Genomic DNA, 18,002 nt, shown 5'->3' on the forward strand with positions numbered 1-18,002 from the left:
AGTGCTCCCTACCAAGAGCCCTCGGACCACACAACAACACGCCATTACACTTGTTGCGATACGTTTTTTTTTACTATTACCGAAACTAACCATACGTTTATGAAGTTGACTGTGAAAACTGATCCCGACAGATATTTGAGTAACATGGACGTGAAGACGGCGCCACAATGACAGTAGAATGCATTGATTCGTGGTGGTCCATCATACAAATATGATACAGTTATTGAATTGATCATGTTCAACTTGTGGACGACAACAGAGCAGGCTTTCCACACTTCCAGGTGTGTGGCTCTGGATTTAGATTCTAAAGTTGTTTTATGTATTCTAGTTAGCATGCAGTGAAAAAAATGCAAATGTGACAGAAAAAGATTTAAAAAAAAAAAAAAAAAAAGGATGTCTGATGTGCTTTTCGTATGAATCCATCTGCGGTAGGAAACACATAAGCACAGAAACACAACAAATAAAGTGGAGCCACGTTGGGTTAGACTGCGTATTCCCGACCAACAATACTGTTAGTTTCTGGATGACAGTTATTTACCTCTGAAGAGGCTAGAATCCCGTAATTCCTTTTACACAACGGCAGCCATGAACTTGTCTTGGAAAGGTTGATGGACGACAAACACCTCATCCATCCCATTTTCGATACTATACGTATCCTGTTCAAGCTTGCGCATGTGAGCTGGAGTCCGACTTCGGGCCAGAGGTGGAGCGAGCCCTGGAGTGGTCGCCAGTCAGTCACGGGGCACATAGAGACAAACAGCCATTCACACTCACACCTGAAAACCCAAGCAAGCATGGAACACGAACATGAACATGCAAATCAAATCGAGATGTTCCAGCTGAGATTCTAACTTAGATCTCGTAACTGTGAGACAGATGTTCTGGAAGCCTTGCATCTCACCTGGTAAGTGGGCGTTATCCAAGTATTCCTAGTGTTTACCTATCGGTACATGCGTTGATGTGCCATGTGTCCATTTTGGTATTCCCCAGCATTTAATGAGACCAAGTATTCATGGCAATGGTTCTGTGAGCAGCACAGCAGAAACAGTGGCTGGGAGAAGGCTGGTGATGAGCCACACATGTGCAGTAGCTTGGGGAACTGAGCAGCCATTTAGCCATGTGTCACCCCAACACTGGACAGGCAGGTTGAGTCATAGGCTGCCCTGAGCAGGACAGGGTGCACCATTGAAAACCTTCAACCTAGAGCCATCATAAACACGAAAAGAGGACAAATTGCCAAGGTCATGGCAGAGGGTAACAAACACAATACAGCAAATACTCTATTTAAAATGAGCATGTTAGCTCTTCGTCCGCAGTAGCAAGCTGATTCACGTCCTTGAGGAGTCTCCAATCTTGAACATAGGTCACTGGTGGAGTGGTACACATGAATGACTTCCTTGAGTCCAGGAATGTTCTACAGAGCTGAGGCAGAGGCTTGGGGAAGGCAGCTCCAGCCGTTTGGTGTGTTTGGGATCATTGCCCTGTTGGATCACGAACTCTGCCCACGTTTCTGTCCAAGCTTCAGCTGTCTAACTGTTGATTTTAGATTAAGTTGAAGAATTTGAAGGTAGTCCTTCTTCTTGATGATTATATCACTTTTTGCAGCAGAAAACGAGCCCCAGAGCAGCGTGCTACCGCCATCGTGCTTGACAGATGGTGCCGTGCTCATTGGTTTGCAAGCCTCACCTTGGCTACAGTCGTAGAGCGCACAATGTAATTGTACCACATACCCCACCACAATATGTGGATATGGAAATAGACATTTGCACACTTATATACATGCAAAACAATACTATTTAATGGTAACTTAATACCCACAAGGCATGCTGGGAAGCCCACGCGCACACGACCCCAATCGGAAGTTACCCAGCATGTTTTGCAGGTGTCAAATGTGTACAGCATAGAATTGTTTTGCATGTATTTTAGTGTGTATATTTTGGTACCTGCGTAGTGTGTATGGTGCAGTTACACACATGGTGCAATCATTCCTTGCTACATCACAGTTTGATTATCGCTACATCATGTTTTTTCAGAAATGAATGACTTAATAAGTGATTGCTGTTTCGTGGTAGACTGTGGTCTCGTGTTGGTCAAATCATACTGAAATACAAGCCATGTTGGATTCTGGTCACCAGGCGGCAGTAATGACACAAAACATTGATGAGACATTACCTTACAATTGCATTACCTTAACACGTGATGGAGTGAAAAACAAAGTTATCCCATCCTGTGTGGAAGTGGTACGTTTTTGGTATGTTTTTCATGTCAACAGGACTCTAATGTGCCGTATTTAGAAAATCCTAAACAGGTTTTCTATGCTCTAACTGCTAACTACTACTATTTATTAACATTGAATCCTGTATCGCGGGAATTCATTCATCGCAGTCGGGTCTGGAACCAATTAACCGCTATAAACGAGGGATGACTGTACACCAAAAGCATTCTTTTTCTTATTATGGCCAAATATTTCAGTCTTTTCTTGGGCTCGTCCATATGGGCAGTGTCGATTTGGGAGCCCCTACATTTCCTGTAAATGCTAAGCAATGAACTACGGACGTTGGCTACTTCGTGTTTGTGAGCGTCCATATTGCAAGCACACCAAATAATAAACTCGGTATTAAGGTTTATTATGTGGTCTGTCCTTAACTGCATGAGTACTTTTCTTCCTTCAAACATCCGAAATGCAAACGAAACGGCTCATTAGACATTTCAGTATATGGCGCAATGTGCCCTTGATGGAATGTGAATGTTTTTCTCGATTTGGCTTTTTCTCTCTGAGACATGCAAAGTTTTATAAGATTCAGTCTGTTTCCATAGTGGTCAGAAGTGGATGTGCTACCCTTATCCAATTAGCCATGTGGCAAAGAGCCTTGTTTTCCAGCCAGTGATCTGGCGTTATAATCCCTTCTTGCTGAATGAGTTGTTCCTTGCCCACATTGGGATAAATACATGAGTTGCTTTGTTCCTGCAGAAAGTCTTAAAGCTTTCATTTTATATTCTGTTCTGTTTACTTTCCATTACTTTTTCCTTCCAGAGATCAAAATGATGTTTCTTGGGTTTAACACTTGATATTGCCTGTGATGGTTGTCTGTCAGTATGTGGCAGTCCTGTGATTGGCAGGCGACCAGAACTTCTCGCCACCATCAGTGGTCGGCTTCCATGCAGGAAGCGGTGTAGAACTATATGCTGTAGATGTGGCTGGATTTTTGTTCCTTGATGCTGCATTTTATGGAGTCATGAAAACAAACATGTTCTCGTGTCGTGTCTGTCCCGGCTCATCTGCTGCCTTGGCTTCAAATACAGTCAAACCTGTCGATAGCGGCCACTGAAGGGAAACAGCAAAAGTGGCCGCTATAGGCAGGTGGCTGCACATTCGACGGCGCTGGCCTTTTACCCGCCACAAATGTTAATTGACTGCAGCTGTGTGGCCACCAGGCATGAAGCGGCTGCCTCTTCCTCCCCGGAGAAGGCACAGCCCGCCAAATAATAGCGCAGGACAGGGGACGCTCGCTCCTGTCCTGCAGAGCGTCACAAATTTCCATCTTTGATTTTGTTTAAAACACGATTTTAAAAGCAAGAAATGAAAATGTTAGTGAACGAGCGTGAGGATATAAGTACAGGATACGCGTGAAGCAGTCATGAATGGGTGTGTGCGTGAACAATTGAGTGCGGAGGAGGTGCGAAGATGGTCGTAAACTAACAATACCATCGCTCCTTTCTTATTGAGTGGGCTTCTAATCTCTAATTAGTCGGCAATTAAGTGATATTTTATGTTTTGTTCAGGTGTTTTGGCTATTTTAGAATCTATTCACGGCATTGCAAAGTGGGAAGATTACCGTTTTGGCCGTCATTGAATCTTTTCAGGGCGGCATTGCAAAGTAAGAAGATGGCTTTTTATGTCGAGCTAGGACTCAGTAATTAAAGTCTACACACGACGGCTTCATTGCTTAAAAAACAAAACTTTTTCGTGCATGAAGCTTCTGCTTGAGTCGCCATTTTGGCCACTATATGCGGTCAGATATTGACCAAGGGAGACAAAATGGGTGGCCGCTGGCCACGTTGGACAGGTGACTGCTATACACAGGGTCTATAACATGTACATTTTCTGCGGGGATTTTTCAGTGGCCGCTATAGGCAGGTGGCCGTTCTATAAAGGTGGCCGCTAAGACAGGTTTGACTGTACTTATTGTTATTGTAAGACAGGTTTGACTGTATGTTTGAAACTAATTCAGCTCAGTGTAAAAAATGATGAGTCAGCATTGCAAATGTACAATATCTGTGAAGTAATATGCTTTGGGTTTCTGATGCCCACCCTTGACCTGGTTTGGATTTAGATTAGGCCTCTTACGGCAATCAATCAGAGTATTTCCAGGTTATTTATTCATTTTTTGACAATAACAAAAGTGACACTGATTCAAAATCAGAAATACTGTAATTGACTGGAATTTTAACAAATTTATTTAGCTGCATTTTTTGCTAAAATAGTCTGAGATTCCATTTTGGGCTTGTTTTGTGTAATTTTTTTGCTTAATGATGTTTATTTGATTTATTTTATTTAAAACGTCTTGCCATTCCAATTACAATGTTAAATACTCTTATTGCCTTTGATATGGTGTACTCACACTATTATGCTGTATTATCAGTACATTCATTAAAAAAGGTCTCAAAATAATGTTAACAGCAATATCGTTTATAAAATGTATTACCGTGACATGTCTAGATTTAGATGTATTTTTTTTCCGTCGCACATCAATGATGGTTGCATATATTTAGGACTTTTTTATTGAGGCTGTATAGAAGCCATTGTAGCTAGACATTGGCCACCATATCACCACGCACTTCCATCAATAATGTCCAAAAAAGCAACCTTACAACGTCTGGCATAACAGAATTGGGGATGAACGCCATTTTTCAAAAGCAAGAAACCCAGTTAACCCTCCAAACTCCAAACTACAAACCTCCACCATACAACATCGCGTGGGGCAGTTCGCAGTCAGTATTATGTAATAACGTTACAAAAACGTCCAAATGAAATTAAATACATCACACTCACCACTCTCGTGCAAGCATTGGTCTGGAAGACTTCTAGTAGACTGTTGGGAACAGATGAATAGCATTTCATGGAACAAATACTAGAATTGAAGTTGTAAATGTAGGTCAGTGCTTCTGATAGTGTTTCGGCCAGCAGAGAAGGCTTTGCTGGCCCTGACCACCCGCCAGTACTAAAATGATGCACTCGTGATGTGTCTGCATAATTGTGCTCATGTCCCGTGAAGGGCATTTCTTAGGTTGATGTGCATGTCAGCTGGCCTGATATGTCAAGGTCTCTTGTCATGGCGTTGCCCTGATCTCTTCAGGCCATTTTGCAGTGACAGGATGAACATTGACCTCTGCCATTCCACCGGGTGAGCAGCCCGGGGTAAGCCTGCCAGAGTCAGACCACCTGAGCCACGCTGCCAGCTGGGCAGACCCCATGGCCCCAAGTCTTATAAGGCTTGAGTCAATAGCACCTCCAAACTGGCCCATTTGTCCCCGCTTCATTATGTCCCGAGTAGAAACATAAAGTGGATTTGATCATGCATTTCCCAATATAGTTTTATTATAATGTATTTTTTTACACAACCGTTAACCCACTTGATTCTTTTGTGCTACAGTTATGTCATGTGACCCATCAGCTTATTAACCACTTTTCTCCAGCATATGAATGCGTTCATTAAGGTTGAGATCTTGTTGATGGCAGCATTAGTGAGAGCTCAGGTGTTGTTCATAAAATTGAAGCGTATGTCTCGCTGATGTCTCAAGGTGCACTCACCTGTTCTTCCTCAGGAGAAGCAATTATGTTGAGGAGGGTAGGGGCAAGAGACATCCCCAGATGGCCTTCCTGTCGAGCCCTGGCTAATTGGCGGTGTTAGGGATTCAGAGCAGGTTCAGGAGAAAGCCTATTCTCTTGCTTTTCCACTGGCCCTACATCTTTGTTTGTCTTTGATTTGCTTTGTCAACTCTTCCTTTTGATATGCATATCAACGCATGTTTTATTCATACTTACTTGGAATAAAATCAGCCAAAATCACCTTGTTGTTGAGTGTGAGCACAAGTAATGCATGCCGCACCGCGTGCACATGTGGCTTGAGTCTGTATTTGAAAGCTACTTTGGTGACAATGCCTCTTTCTCTCTCTCAGCTGTCCCAAAGAAATGAAAGATTAATGCGACTGTCACTCTGCGTGTGCACAACAACCAGGATAGTTCTTCCCACACTATTAGAGCTGATTTGCAACAGCTTGTGGAGTTATTTTAATGAGAGGGGGACGCTAATTGTGGGACTTTAAAAGCACATTGGTGAGGCTGTTTGCAGCACTAAAAGGTATGACAGGAAACAAGAGACTGGGCAGCCTCCCAAAAGGCTCAAATGCCTTTTTAACTAGCGCAATAGATCCATATTCACCAATGTGTTTGGACGTTAACTTTCAAGGATGATTCAGCTAAACATTAGACATGGGCAGTGCCAATGATAGTGTGTGGCGGTCCACTTCCCAGTTTGTCAGTGATGGTGTGAATGGAATGTATTGCTTGTCTGAACAGTGCGGGCACCACGGTTGACTGGTGACAAGTCTGCACATTCATGATTTAGCATTCACCGACCTGTTCCATCCTGGCTCATAGAAACCCATGTACAGCTCTCTGGTTTTCATGTTGTTTTCACCTCTAAATGCACACTACACAGGCAAAGCCTATCCTACCCAATAGGAAAGCGAGCGTAGACATTCGGTGCTATTTGTTGCTTGAATAACTAATGTAAAAGGACACACTTGGGCATCAAAACGCACCTGTCAGTCACATGGTCCTCACATGAATAAAATAGGTGGTTTCAAACAAAAGGTGCTATCTCTTAAGCATCCAGTCCAGATGTAAATTGCTCAAAACTCTGTTATTTCAACCTCTGGTTAACCCCTAACCACCGGTTAAATTCTTAACCCGCCATTATGCGTTGTTCAAAACATGGTTAGTCACGTCGTTAGTTAAACAGCCTTCAAAGTAAGAGACGACCTTAACTTAACATTTTTCAAATTGTATTCTGCAACAAATGAAGCTAAAGTTTTACAAATTAAAACAAGCGAGAAATTTATGAAGGCCACAGTTAAATAAAAATGTTTTTGGTTGAAAGTATTTTGCTCAGCACAAGCTGTTTGGAAAAGTAGGGAAAGTCGGCTCGCCTTCAGAGTAAGAGTCTTAGGGTTCAACCTGATACTGGTGCCAGGATGATACGTATAATCGCTATCCATGTATGAACGACACATGAGCAACATTCATCCAACGTATTCAACCAGAACACAGCTTTCAGCTTTCATTGCAAAGGCAGGACCTTCTACATGAGACGCGCTACACTTACAATTCCTGCGGAAAGATGGAGAAGTCATGTAACTATCGCCTCAAATCGCAAGTTCGTAAAAATACAATCTTGTGACGGCGATAAAGCCTCAAGTAGCTCTCTGTACAATTATTCCAGCTATCTAAATAGTTGTTCTTGAACACGACTAAAATAGAATTTGCAAGCTTAACACGGTTTCCTTTGAAATGAATGCAGCTAAAAGCATGTTTTAGCATATCGTGCAAATGTAAATCATTTTGTCATGTGCTGAGTAATGCGTAACGCAGACATCAGCAATGCGCGGGAGGAGACGTGACAGTACGGCATCATGGAGGCAGCGTTAGCCGCCAACTCCATCCTGACAGTTAACCACACTGCTAACATGTTAGCGGCGGTCCTTAGGTCAGTTAAGTTTCACGTCAAGTTAGGAACCCGTTAAACTCAGCAGAGTTTTGGGCAACAAGACAACGGTGCCGTTAAAGTTTTGAACAACCCGGCCCTGGAAATAAAAGCCGAAATGTTCTGGTCTCTTATATCTACTGTACAGAGAAACGGGGGCTGGGGTGGTCAATGAGGTCCACTGTGTGTGTTGTGGGTTATTTGCACGTCGAAGCAGCAGAGGCAAAATTGAGCGGTATTGTTGAATGACTTCCCTGCAGCGCGTCTCCTCCTGGTTGTGTTGTGCCGTCCGACGCTGCAATCACATCACGTATGTTGCATCATACGTGCTGAGACTTGTATACCTGTTTGCCACATGTCTGGGGAATTGGTGCAAATTGGAAAAAACAGTGATGTTTGGAACATAATCAGAGGGTGAAGCGCAAAAATACAATCCCTTTCGCTCCCAGCATGTATCCTTACATATACGGGATGGTTTGTCTTTGCAGTGTTAACTTCTGTGGTAGAACTGCAGTAAACATCCGTGCCAGCCCTCTCATTTGCCATGCACTGTGGATTTACAGCAGGCCGTATAATGTTGGCAGAAGAACACTGAGAGACAGTGAACTACACACAAAGTATGGCAGCAGTCATTTGTGTTGTTTGTTCCGAATCAACAACAATACAATGATATTGCTAGCTTTGCGTACTGCATACAAAAATGCTATTTTTTGCAACACTAATTACATCACACAAGGACAGTTTTAATTTGTTGACCAAATTGTAGATTTGTTTTGAAAATAAGCGTTTTGTTAAGAAAATACTACATATTCAGTTTAAACCGGTCTGACTGCTATCCTAATCTATCAGCTTTAGCACGTTTAAATGGACTGGCCTCTTGTGCGTAAACTCTGCCTGACGTAACACACATGCACACAACATGACGGCAGTCTTATAACAGCAATGTGGATGCAAATTGTTGCCTAATTGAGATTGATTTTGTGTGTGTGTGTGTGTGTGCGTGCGCTTGAAGGGCGTGTACGTGAATACCCACAGCCGTGAGTGACGGCTGTGAACACCAGTTATTTTATTCGGACCGAATGGAAATTTAGGACAATTTGCAAACAGTTCCTTTAACAAAGGTTCTGTTCTGGGCTCTAACAGTGACAAATACACCGAGAAGATACGAATACAAATGGTTTCCAAAGCTGTTAATCTTCCCCCTTATGACTAAGGGGGAGCAAGCATGCTCGAAAAATATTCTTTTTGGCCAATTATTTATTTTTGTGGTATTGCATTGTTTTTTTTTTTAACAGAAAACAGACCAAAACTCCTCTGTTGGTCCTTCCTTGGATAATTTGCATGTCGGAAATGTTTTTATAGTGTTCTATTTTTCTCCAGCTGACATGTCACGAAAAGCCTCTAAAATATACACATCATCCCTCGTTCATCGCGGTTAATTGGTTCCAGAATTTCTGCGAGGTAGGATTCAGTATGAATAAATGGTACATTTTGGTAGTTAGAGCATAGAAAACCTGGCTATCAATTTCTTAATTCCATCTTTACCATTAGTAGAGCCCTGTAGAGACGAGCATGGCTTTAACCAATAGCAAGCTAGCGAGCTAACTAGTTAGTCTCCAATTTATTCAATGTATTCTAAACTTAAGACAGGGCTTGCGCTCTTTCCCAAAGCCAGTTTCTGTCCTGTATTTCATCAGGAAATGTGAAAATTCAGCAATTTTTACATTACAAATTGTTTAAAACTAAAAGAAAATGTATTTAGAATACATTTCAATGGACACATAATGTTTATTTTATTATGTTATTATTTGTTTTTTACATTTTTCACCATGACAGGTGAGGCAGAGCCTTCAGTGGTCAGGGGGGCTGACCGCACGTCACTGGTTTGTGCATAGTTTCATATATTTGAGGTGTAAAAAAAAATAATAATCATGTAGGCAGAGTCCCTACGGTGCTAACCTGCTGGTTTGAGCTGTTTTATCCCGCTGAGGGAAATGCAAATGAGCAATGTTGGTGCAAGCACCTGTGCATGTTACACTTAGGATTTAACAGCGACCTACTTCCTTCTATTTAACAAGGATTTGGTAACCTACATGTTGAAAGAGCCTCTGGTGAAGAGCATAAAAAGGAAGTTCCCTGCAGCATCTACAGTATTCCAGCAACAGGAACAAAGCTTGGGTCATTCTTGGAACTTTGGGGGTAAATTATATTCGTGAAACATCATTTTGAACCGTTAATGCGATAATGGAGACAAATCCAACATTTTTGTGTTACCATTGAACACCATCTTAAAGAGATTTTTTGACATGAAGTTGTATGACATCACCATCAGCGGTGTAGTGCCCCCCACTTGGTCCCGTGAGCCCAGTTCTGGTCGGATTTCGGTGATGAGGAACATTCTGGTTCCGCTGTGGAACACATACATAAGCAAGATGGCTGCAACGCTCGCGCAACGGGTGAAGATGCGAGCGTCGCAGGCATCTTCATCACCAACACAACAATGGACAGGTGACGATGTGCAGCGATGCGACGAAAGACAAAAGTTACGCCGAGGGATTTGTGTCTTTTTTGGGGGTGGCATTTTTGTGATGCAAATATATTAGTCTTTTGAACACGTATAGTTTTGAGAAAAGTGGCCCCAGCAACTAACCAGAACTACATTCCTCATCACCGAAATCCGACCAGAACGTAAGTTTACCGACTCCCTCACAAAGATGAACACAACATCGAAAGGAACGCTACACCTAGCGTCGAAAACAAAAACACAGCGGCAGTGGCGGCAGCTCCAATATGTGGCGTTACCTTTGGCTAGTGGCCTGAGGCGTTGTGAGCGAGTGTGTGGTGAAGCTAGTCGCTAGCCAGCTAGTGGCTAGCCAGTGTGGTGTGGCGAGGTGTCACTACGCCAGTAGCGTAGTTCTGTGGTGTAACAATGTTAATAACAATAATAATAACAATGTCGCTGTAGCTTGGTTAACTAGCGGGTCACATTATGGAAATGGAGCGTTGTTGGCACTTTTTGGAGTTTTTTTCAGAAGCCTTTACAGGCGGAATAGTTGCGTCCCATTACGTGCGTTCTTAGCTGCTTCTTATTATCTGCTTGTATGTCTTCACAAGACACAGAAAAGAGAAATACACGTGTGTTCATGTCTCTCTTAAGGATCGTTGGTGATGGGCAAAATGTAAGAAAAATGATGTTCAAGTAATTCAGCAGAAGTATTTCATAGCAATTGACTTGTGTGTGTTCTGCATATTCCAGACACCCCAGGATGTTTTCCCTGCAAATTATGCAAAACCTTGCAACTTTGTCCAATCACCGCAACTTTCCAACAAACGTTGGAATGCCAATCGTTGTCATTTGTCGTCGTCAGGTTTGTCCTTCTGAAGCTCAAAGGTGTAAGTCAACTCTGCGTCCATGAAACGTATCATTGTGTCCCACTTTCACATCCTCACTTCCCTGACAAGAGACGCCAGCGTATGGTAACATCTCTCATCGACCGACATCTTTCACCGCGCTCGAAGTGTTCCCCACTGTTCACCATGCAAGCAGGGCTAGCAGGGTGTGCGATGTGTCGGAAAGTTGACAACCGACAATCACTTTTCCACCGCAAAACACGTGTAATGACTGCCACTCATGGGCGGCATCAGACAAGAGAGGCGGTTTCATCCCGAGCAGTGAGAGTGCAGCCTCATTTGCCTGAAAATACAGGATGTCAGCGTGTGTTAGTATTTTAGCTGACATGAACTCCTTGTGTAACTTGTTGTGTTTCCAATGACTATGTTGAAAATAACATGCTACATGTGACTATCTTTTCATATTTGTCTTTCAGTGAGCACCGTCCTACAGAGTCCTGTCTTCACCAAGCAGCCCGGCAGCATTGTGTACCCCGTAGAATCCCTGGAGAAGAGCAGAGAGGTGGTGTTCAGCTGTGAAGCTCAGGCAAGCCCATCTCCAGTCTATCGGTGAGTGATTGAATGCTAGGCTTTATTGATCCTTGCTGGCTTTTAGGTGCATATTTATTCATTTCTTAATGGTAACAGTTTTTGGTTTTTTTGCTGGTAAATTGCTTGTTTTGTGGAAGAGGAACAGAAGGAAGCCGTGTGCTTTGTAGGACTGTTTGGCATCAGTAAGATTCGCTTATGGTTCTGCAGCATGGTCTGACAGGTACGGCAGCAAAATAGCCCAACGTGGTGAATCATCCTTCACTGTGAAAGCCAATAAAGTATATCTGTAACTGTGATAGTCATTATTTCTTGGGTTTCAGCTACATTTGATGACATTTTTGACTCACCAATAAAACCTTTTCACCAGCACAGCTCCTGGCTCATCTACATGTTGCATCCCACCTGGCAACCCCTCTCGTGATCGCTTCAGACTCGTATGAGATTTGGCACGTTCATAAAGTAGCAGTGTCCTAATATTTGCTACTGATTATAATTATTCTCAGTCACTAGAGTCATTTATGAGCGTGACCTTCATGTGTAACTGTTGTGGTGTTTGGCGCTATAAAAAAACATTTAATTGAACTGAATATAAAAAAAGGAGGTCAGCCATTGCCTTTAGTGATGTTCTAGTATTTCATTGATGGAAACTAGGGGTGCATGATAATTATTGAACCGATTATTATTGGGATATGAGTAACTATGATATCATACAGATAAATCCATTAACATTAAAAAAACGCTCCAATGAGGCGCGGCTACCCGTACGGTGCTGTAGGTGGGCCAGCTGGAGCAAATCGAGAGCTCCTTTTCTGTGACGTGCTGTGACAGTTTCCCCCGAGCTCATGACGTCGATCGGGTGGGACTTGTCGCTGTTTCGGAGGAAGGCATTTCGCCAAACACTCCAAATGCTCTGCAAACATTCATCAAACATTGCGCTTCGACACTTCAAACCTTATCAGCCACCGGAAACGCCAGCATCGCTATGACGCCTGGGGGCCGGGGCTTTTTCCTGCGCAAAAAAGTTTTCCAGAAACGATCCAAGTGCTAAAACAATCTGTGATTTCATCACAGAAATGATGGTGCAGGGCAACCAGCCCTTGACCTTTGCTGAAGATACCAGCTTTTGTCAGCTAATAAACACCTTGGAACCACGCTTTGTACTTCCGAGCTGCTGCTATTTTGTTTGATGTTGTGTTAAGAATATGTCATTATATTAGTTATAGAATGATGATCTACAGTTATAGAATGATGTCAGAATATTTGTTTAGATAAATCTACAGGTGCAGTTTGTCAAATCCAACTTTGTTTGATTCATTCTTCCCTCCAGGTGTGCACAAACTACAACTAAAGCTAAATCTCAATAAATCAAAAAAGTTATCGGTTATCGGTATCAGCCTTGAGAAGCGGCGAGTTATCGGTATCTGTATCAGCTTGCATCCTAATGAAAGCCCTATGACTGCAGTCCACCTGGACACAGTGAATGATTCTGTGTGTTTAATGAAGCTAGCAGTTGAAGTCGTCTGTGGTTAATACAAATGAAGGCATCAGGGGCAACAAGAGAAAGAGTTCAGAGCCTGATAGGGCAGGGGGTGTGGTCTTGATGGTACTGCATACATGGCATGGCACATGACTACTTCAAGCAGGTGCAGCGGCCTCGCCAGCGTAAAACCCTGTAAATGGAGTTATTAGATAACATAGCTCACCCTGGGTGATATACTCAACCTTATGACACAGTCCAAGGACTCCATTGCTTGAAATAATCTGGTGTTAGACTAGCCAGAAGTTTTACTTAAACTGGAATACAGTAAGTTTTCCACTTTTCAAACACACTTTCCAGCTAATTGTCTTTTAATCGCAAAGACACAGAGGCACTGTTCAAAGGATTCTCATGTCTGCTAATTAAGATAGAACAAAGAGCTTTGACTAATATGAGCAATATAGGTTTGTCCCAAAGATTCTCAGTGAAATGATCTTAAATTTTAACAAGCTGTGTAAAAACTTTCAAGTTAAATGCTTTACATTTTGTTTGAATCAGTCTTATATTCAGGGGGGTCAAGGCTTATTCATGCAACCCAACAAGGTATTGCTGCACACGCTAATGGCAGAGTAGAGCAGACGAACACCGCTTTGGAAGCAGAGTTTAAAGCTGCCGTTGAAGCAAATATTATTTGACTCTTTGTTAGCTGCTTGTGAGATAGGAGACCCCTGTCATAGTATCACCATCTTAAGGCTGGACATACTATGTGTTTATTTCACTGAACAACCACACACAAATACTGAAGTGTTTATAATTAGTATAATGACAACAAGGGAGTAAAGTTCAGTGACACTTGAAAAAGTTCGTACATACCCCCTGAACGTGATAGCCTCTTGTGGCTTCCCCGTAATTTCAGAGCTTTGCCTTCCGCGGTACACCGACCGCATTACTGCAGACCTTGCCCCAATCCGCTTGTCAACCTCACGCTCCAAACTGCAAACATTCATCGGAAACAGGCTGGTCTTGATGCTGACAATACGAACCGGGTTCCTGCTCCGGTTGTACGAGGACCGAATGGCACGGAGTAGTGCGCCACCAATCCTGTACTCCCGGAGGACCCCCCCCCAGGACACGACGAGGAACACGGTGGAATACCTTTTCCAAGTCTACAAAGCACATGTAGACCAGTTAGGGAAAACTCCCTCCAAATGTACTCTCCAGTACCTTTGCTGGGGTGTTGACCTGGTCCAGTGTTCCAACGGTTGTATCCTTCTCTCCAGCACCCTGGAATAGACTTTCCCACAGAGGCTGAGGAGTGTGATCCCCCTATCGTTGGAACACAGCCTCCGGTCACCCTTCTTCAGAGATGTTATTCCCGACTTCCACGCAGTGTTCAAGAGACGTGTCAGCCAAGACAGTCACTCAACCTTCAGAGGCTTGAGGAACTCAGGGCGAAACTCGGACAATCCCAAAGCTTTGCCACCGGGGTCTGTGTTTTGACTACCCCAGATACCTCAGCCGTGGTGATGGAACTGTCTGTGTTTGTATCCTCGGACTCTGCTTCCTCTACGGAAGGTATGTCAGTGGGAGTGAGAAGGGCCTGAAAGTATTTTCTTTCCACCGTCCGACTATATTCTCATTTAAGGTCAGCAGGCTTCCGCCCCCACTGTAAACCGTGTGGGCCGGGCACTGCTTCCTTTCTAAGGCGTCGGACGGTTTGCGTCGACGGTTGTACCTCGAGCACCGCCGCCAACTAATACGGTTAATGAAATATGATGAATGAAATATGAAGAGGGGTCGTCTTATATTTGGGTTAAAACAGTAATTAAGACTACAGAAAGATATTTTCATTATTGTCATTTTTGTAAAGGAAAAGATTTTCAAAAGATCTTTGGAGCGCCATTTATTCCTTATCTTCCCATTCCGCTTTGAGAAAGCAAAATGCCTCCCTCCATCCCCCCCATCCCATGGGACACACACACAAACACACAAGGAAAGAAGAAAAACAATCTCGTGTTTGTTCTATTTTGGTTGTGTGTGAAATGTTGCAGTGCTGCTGTGAGAAAACAGCCACCGCTCCTCAGGCGCCCTCACATTTTGTGTCGTAATACGTTTCTGGAGATTCATTTATAATGGGGGCGCCGTGAAAGACTATTGTGTCACACATGTTCTCAATTAAAAGAGATGTGTCGAGTCAGTTAAACAGTCTGACAAGGGAATCAGCTTCAACTGGAATAAAATGATGTTTTAGTCCAGATTCACATTTCAGCAATAAATATTTCAATCCTTCAGTAAATTACAATCTGTTTAAAAATGTGTATTAGGGCTGCAACTAACTAGTATTTTCTTACTTGATTAATCTGAAGCTTTTTTTGATTCATCAAATAATCACTTAGACCCTAGGCGGGCCAAATCAATTTGGACCAAACACAGTTAGTACACTTAGCAGTTTGGTCCGCAACACATCAGAAAACAGGCTAACATGCTGATGACTGTTTTCCCAAGTCCAAGCTGATGTGGGTTAATATCTTGTTTTTCCTAAGCCCTACTTGCACCCATACTTACGTATGTGGGGTGTATGTGCACGTGTAGCGCACGTGCACATACGGTGTCTGCAAGTGCGACGTACGGAAAAACTGACAAAAACTGAAAAATTTTGCCCAAACCCGACAACAGCAAAAGGTATGAAAAACACACGTTGGCCGTACGGACGACGCACAAAGACGTACGAAGTGCGTAAGTTTGTCTTGCAGCCTGAAAAACACGTAAGCCCTCCGTGCGTTTCTAGCACGTATCGGCCGTAGAAGCCCGTACGGTCGTTTGTGACCTTAAACACAACGCTAATAGGTTTGCTTTCATCGGTGACTAAAATCATTCAAAAGTATATTTACATGTTTTATTCAAATAACGATGAATTGAACACCAAAAAAGTTGCTGATCCATTGGATAATCAATTAAACATCAATGAATTGATTAATTGTTGCAGCTACATCAATAATGCTTCTTTTCAACTTCTCCCCCATCTGTTTATTCAAATATGGTGCATCACTGCAGAGCTTTTGGAAAATCTGTTGCCATTTAAAGTTAATTATACTCTTTGCTGAATAAACATAATGATGAAGTTTTTGCTGTCTGGAAAGATGGATGATCTGCAAGCTATTATCTGGAAGACCAGTCACTGCCACCATAGTGGTTCACTGCTGCTGGGATTAGCAGCTGGAGGGGACAAATTATGGCCACCCTTATTCCAGACAAATGGCATTCTTCCCTTGTTGTTTACAAAGCACTGTTGTGGTCTGCACACCAATGGTGTATGTTTGAATAAGCAACATGATCATGTTTTAATGTTTTTGTCTTTTTTTTTTTTAGATGGAAACTTAATGGCACAGAACTCAGTCCCAAATCTGGATCTCACTACAGTTTATCTGGAGGCAACCTCAGAATCAGTCATCTGAGCAAAGAACAAGATGCTGGAACATATCAGTGCCTTGCCTCCAACGCTTTCGGGACCATTGTAAGCCGAGAGGCCAGTCTAACATTTGCATGTGAGTCTTCATTCTTGGTCTTTACTGAAGGATTTCTGTAAGCAGCCAAAAATAGCATGGCGCTACCTTCCCATTGTTGGTTGTCATTGTCAGCATGAAAGTAGCGTTATATTTTGCTACCCATTGTTTCTTTCAGTGGCGTTCACACGACAGACCCCACAGATCCAAAACAAATTGGCAAGACACACCACACCAGGCGATTCGTGCTGTGGTCAGGCACACTTGGCAGATTGTTAGACATGTGGGAGTACCCCCTACTATACTCAAAAAGTAACATTTGAAGGCTTTGGCACAGTCGAATGAGGTGGGCTTGTGTTAACGTTTTATCAAGAGTGTACATGACTTCAGCAGATTTTTTATACGTTTTTAGAAACCCGAACACCCGACCCCAAAGACGTATACATAGTTTACGTTTTTTTTGCGTGAGATGCATCTTTACCCAAAAAGCTGGTTTCTCCCTGTTTTAGACGGGAACTGATATTTTCCTGAAAATGGCCGATGTTCTAATACGGAGTACGAATTAACGGAAAAGGTAGAAACAAACTTTTTTTGTGAACAAAGACGGGAGTGTAATCTTTCTTTTGGTAGGTTTCATGTTTATATAGCCATAGAACACTACATTGTGTGCCCTTGAAAAATCATTGAAAACCATCTAAGATGGCCGGTACTGAAGGGGTTGTCTTTTGAAAAATGACTGTGATTGAATGCGTTAATAATGTAGCAATGATAGTGACACTTACTGTCCCCATCCAGAGACGGACGTGCCGTTTCCTGGTCAAATCGTGCACCCTCGTTTAGTTGTGACACGTAGCGCTACTGTGCATGCTGATAACAAGGAAATCTATTTTAAATGTGCATACAGTATATTTTTAAGCAATCTTCCCTGTGAGTGTAATCTTTTGACGAAGTAAGGCTCTATATTTGTGTATTTCGTCATTAAATATACGTTTTACACGATAACCTACAGTATTAAACAATCAAATTGACATTCTATTGGGTTATGATATTCTTATGAAGATATAAATATCTCATATACCTCCTCACACATTACTTAGGTTGCTGCATAACCAGGTGAAATCCACACTATTACTGCTTTAGCACCTGTCAAGTTGTGCTACGGGATGGGCAAGTCGACAAGGATGCACGGCTCATCTGAACTCCTCGATGTAGTCAGACTGTGGTGTGGTTAAAATTGAGGAACACCGTCAGAAATGAAGAGAATGAATGACAAGTGATCTTACCCAACACAGAATATGCACTAAATACTGTTTG

At 42.7% G+C, this 18,002-nt stretch overlaps 1 protein-coding gene across 3 annotated transcripts in view; it reads left to right on the forward strand.

The window, feature by feature from the left end:
- LOC129186123 (contactin-4-like) overlaps positions 1 to 18,002 on the forward strand; it is a 140,340-nt gene that overhangs the window by 20,110 nt on the left and 102,228 nt on the right. For all 3 annotated transcript variants that reach the window (XM_054784030.1, XM_054784032.1, XM_054784031.1), the window contains exons 3-4: positions 11,594 to 11,726; positions 16,555 to 16,730. In XM_054784030.1, the coding sequence (XP_054640005.1) occupies positions 11,594 to 11,726; positions 16,555 to 16,730 (309 nt within the window). The remainder of the gene's footprint in view (positions 1 to 11,593; positions 11,727 to 16,554; positions 16,731 to 18,002) is intronic.

This window comes from Dunckerocampus dactyliophorus, chromosome 8 (assembly GCF_027744805.1).
Source record: "Dunckerocampus dactyliophorus isolate RoL2022-P2 chromosome 8, RoL_Ddac_1.1, whole genome shotgun sequence".
Lineage (NCBI taxonomy): Eukaryota > Metazoa > Chordata > Actinopteri > Syngnathiformes > Syngnathidae > Dunckerocampus > Dunckerocampus dactyliophorus.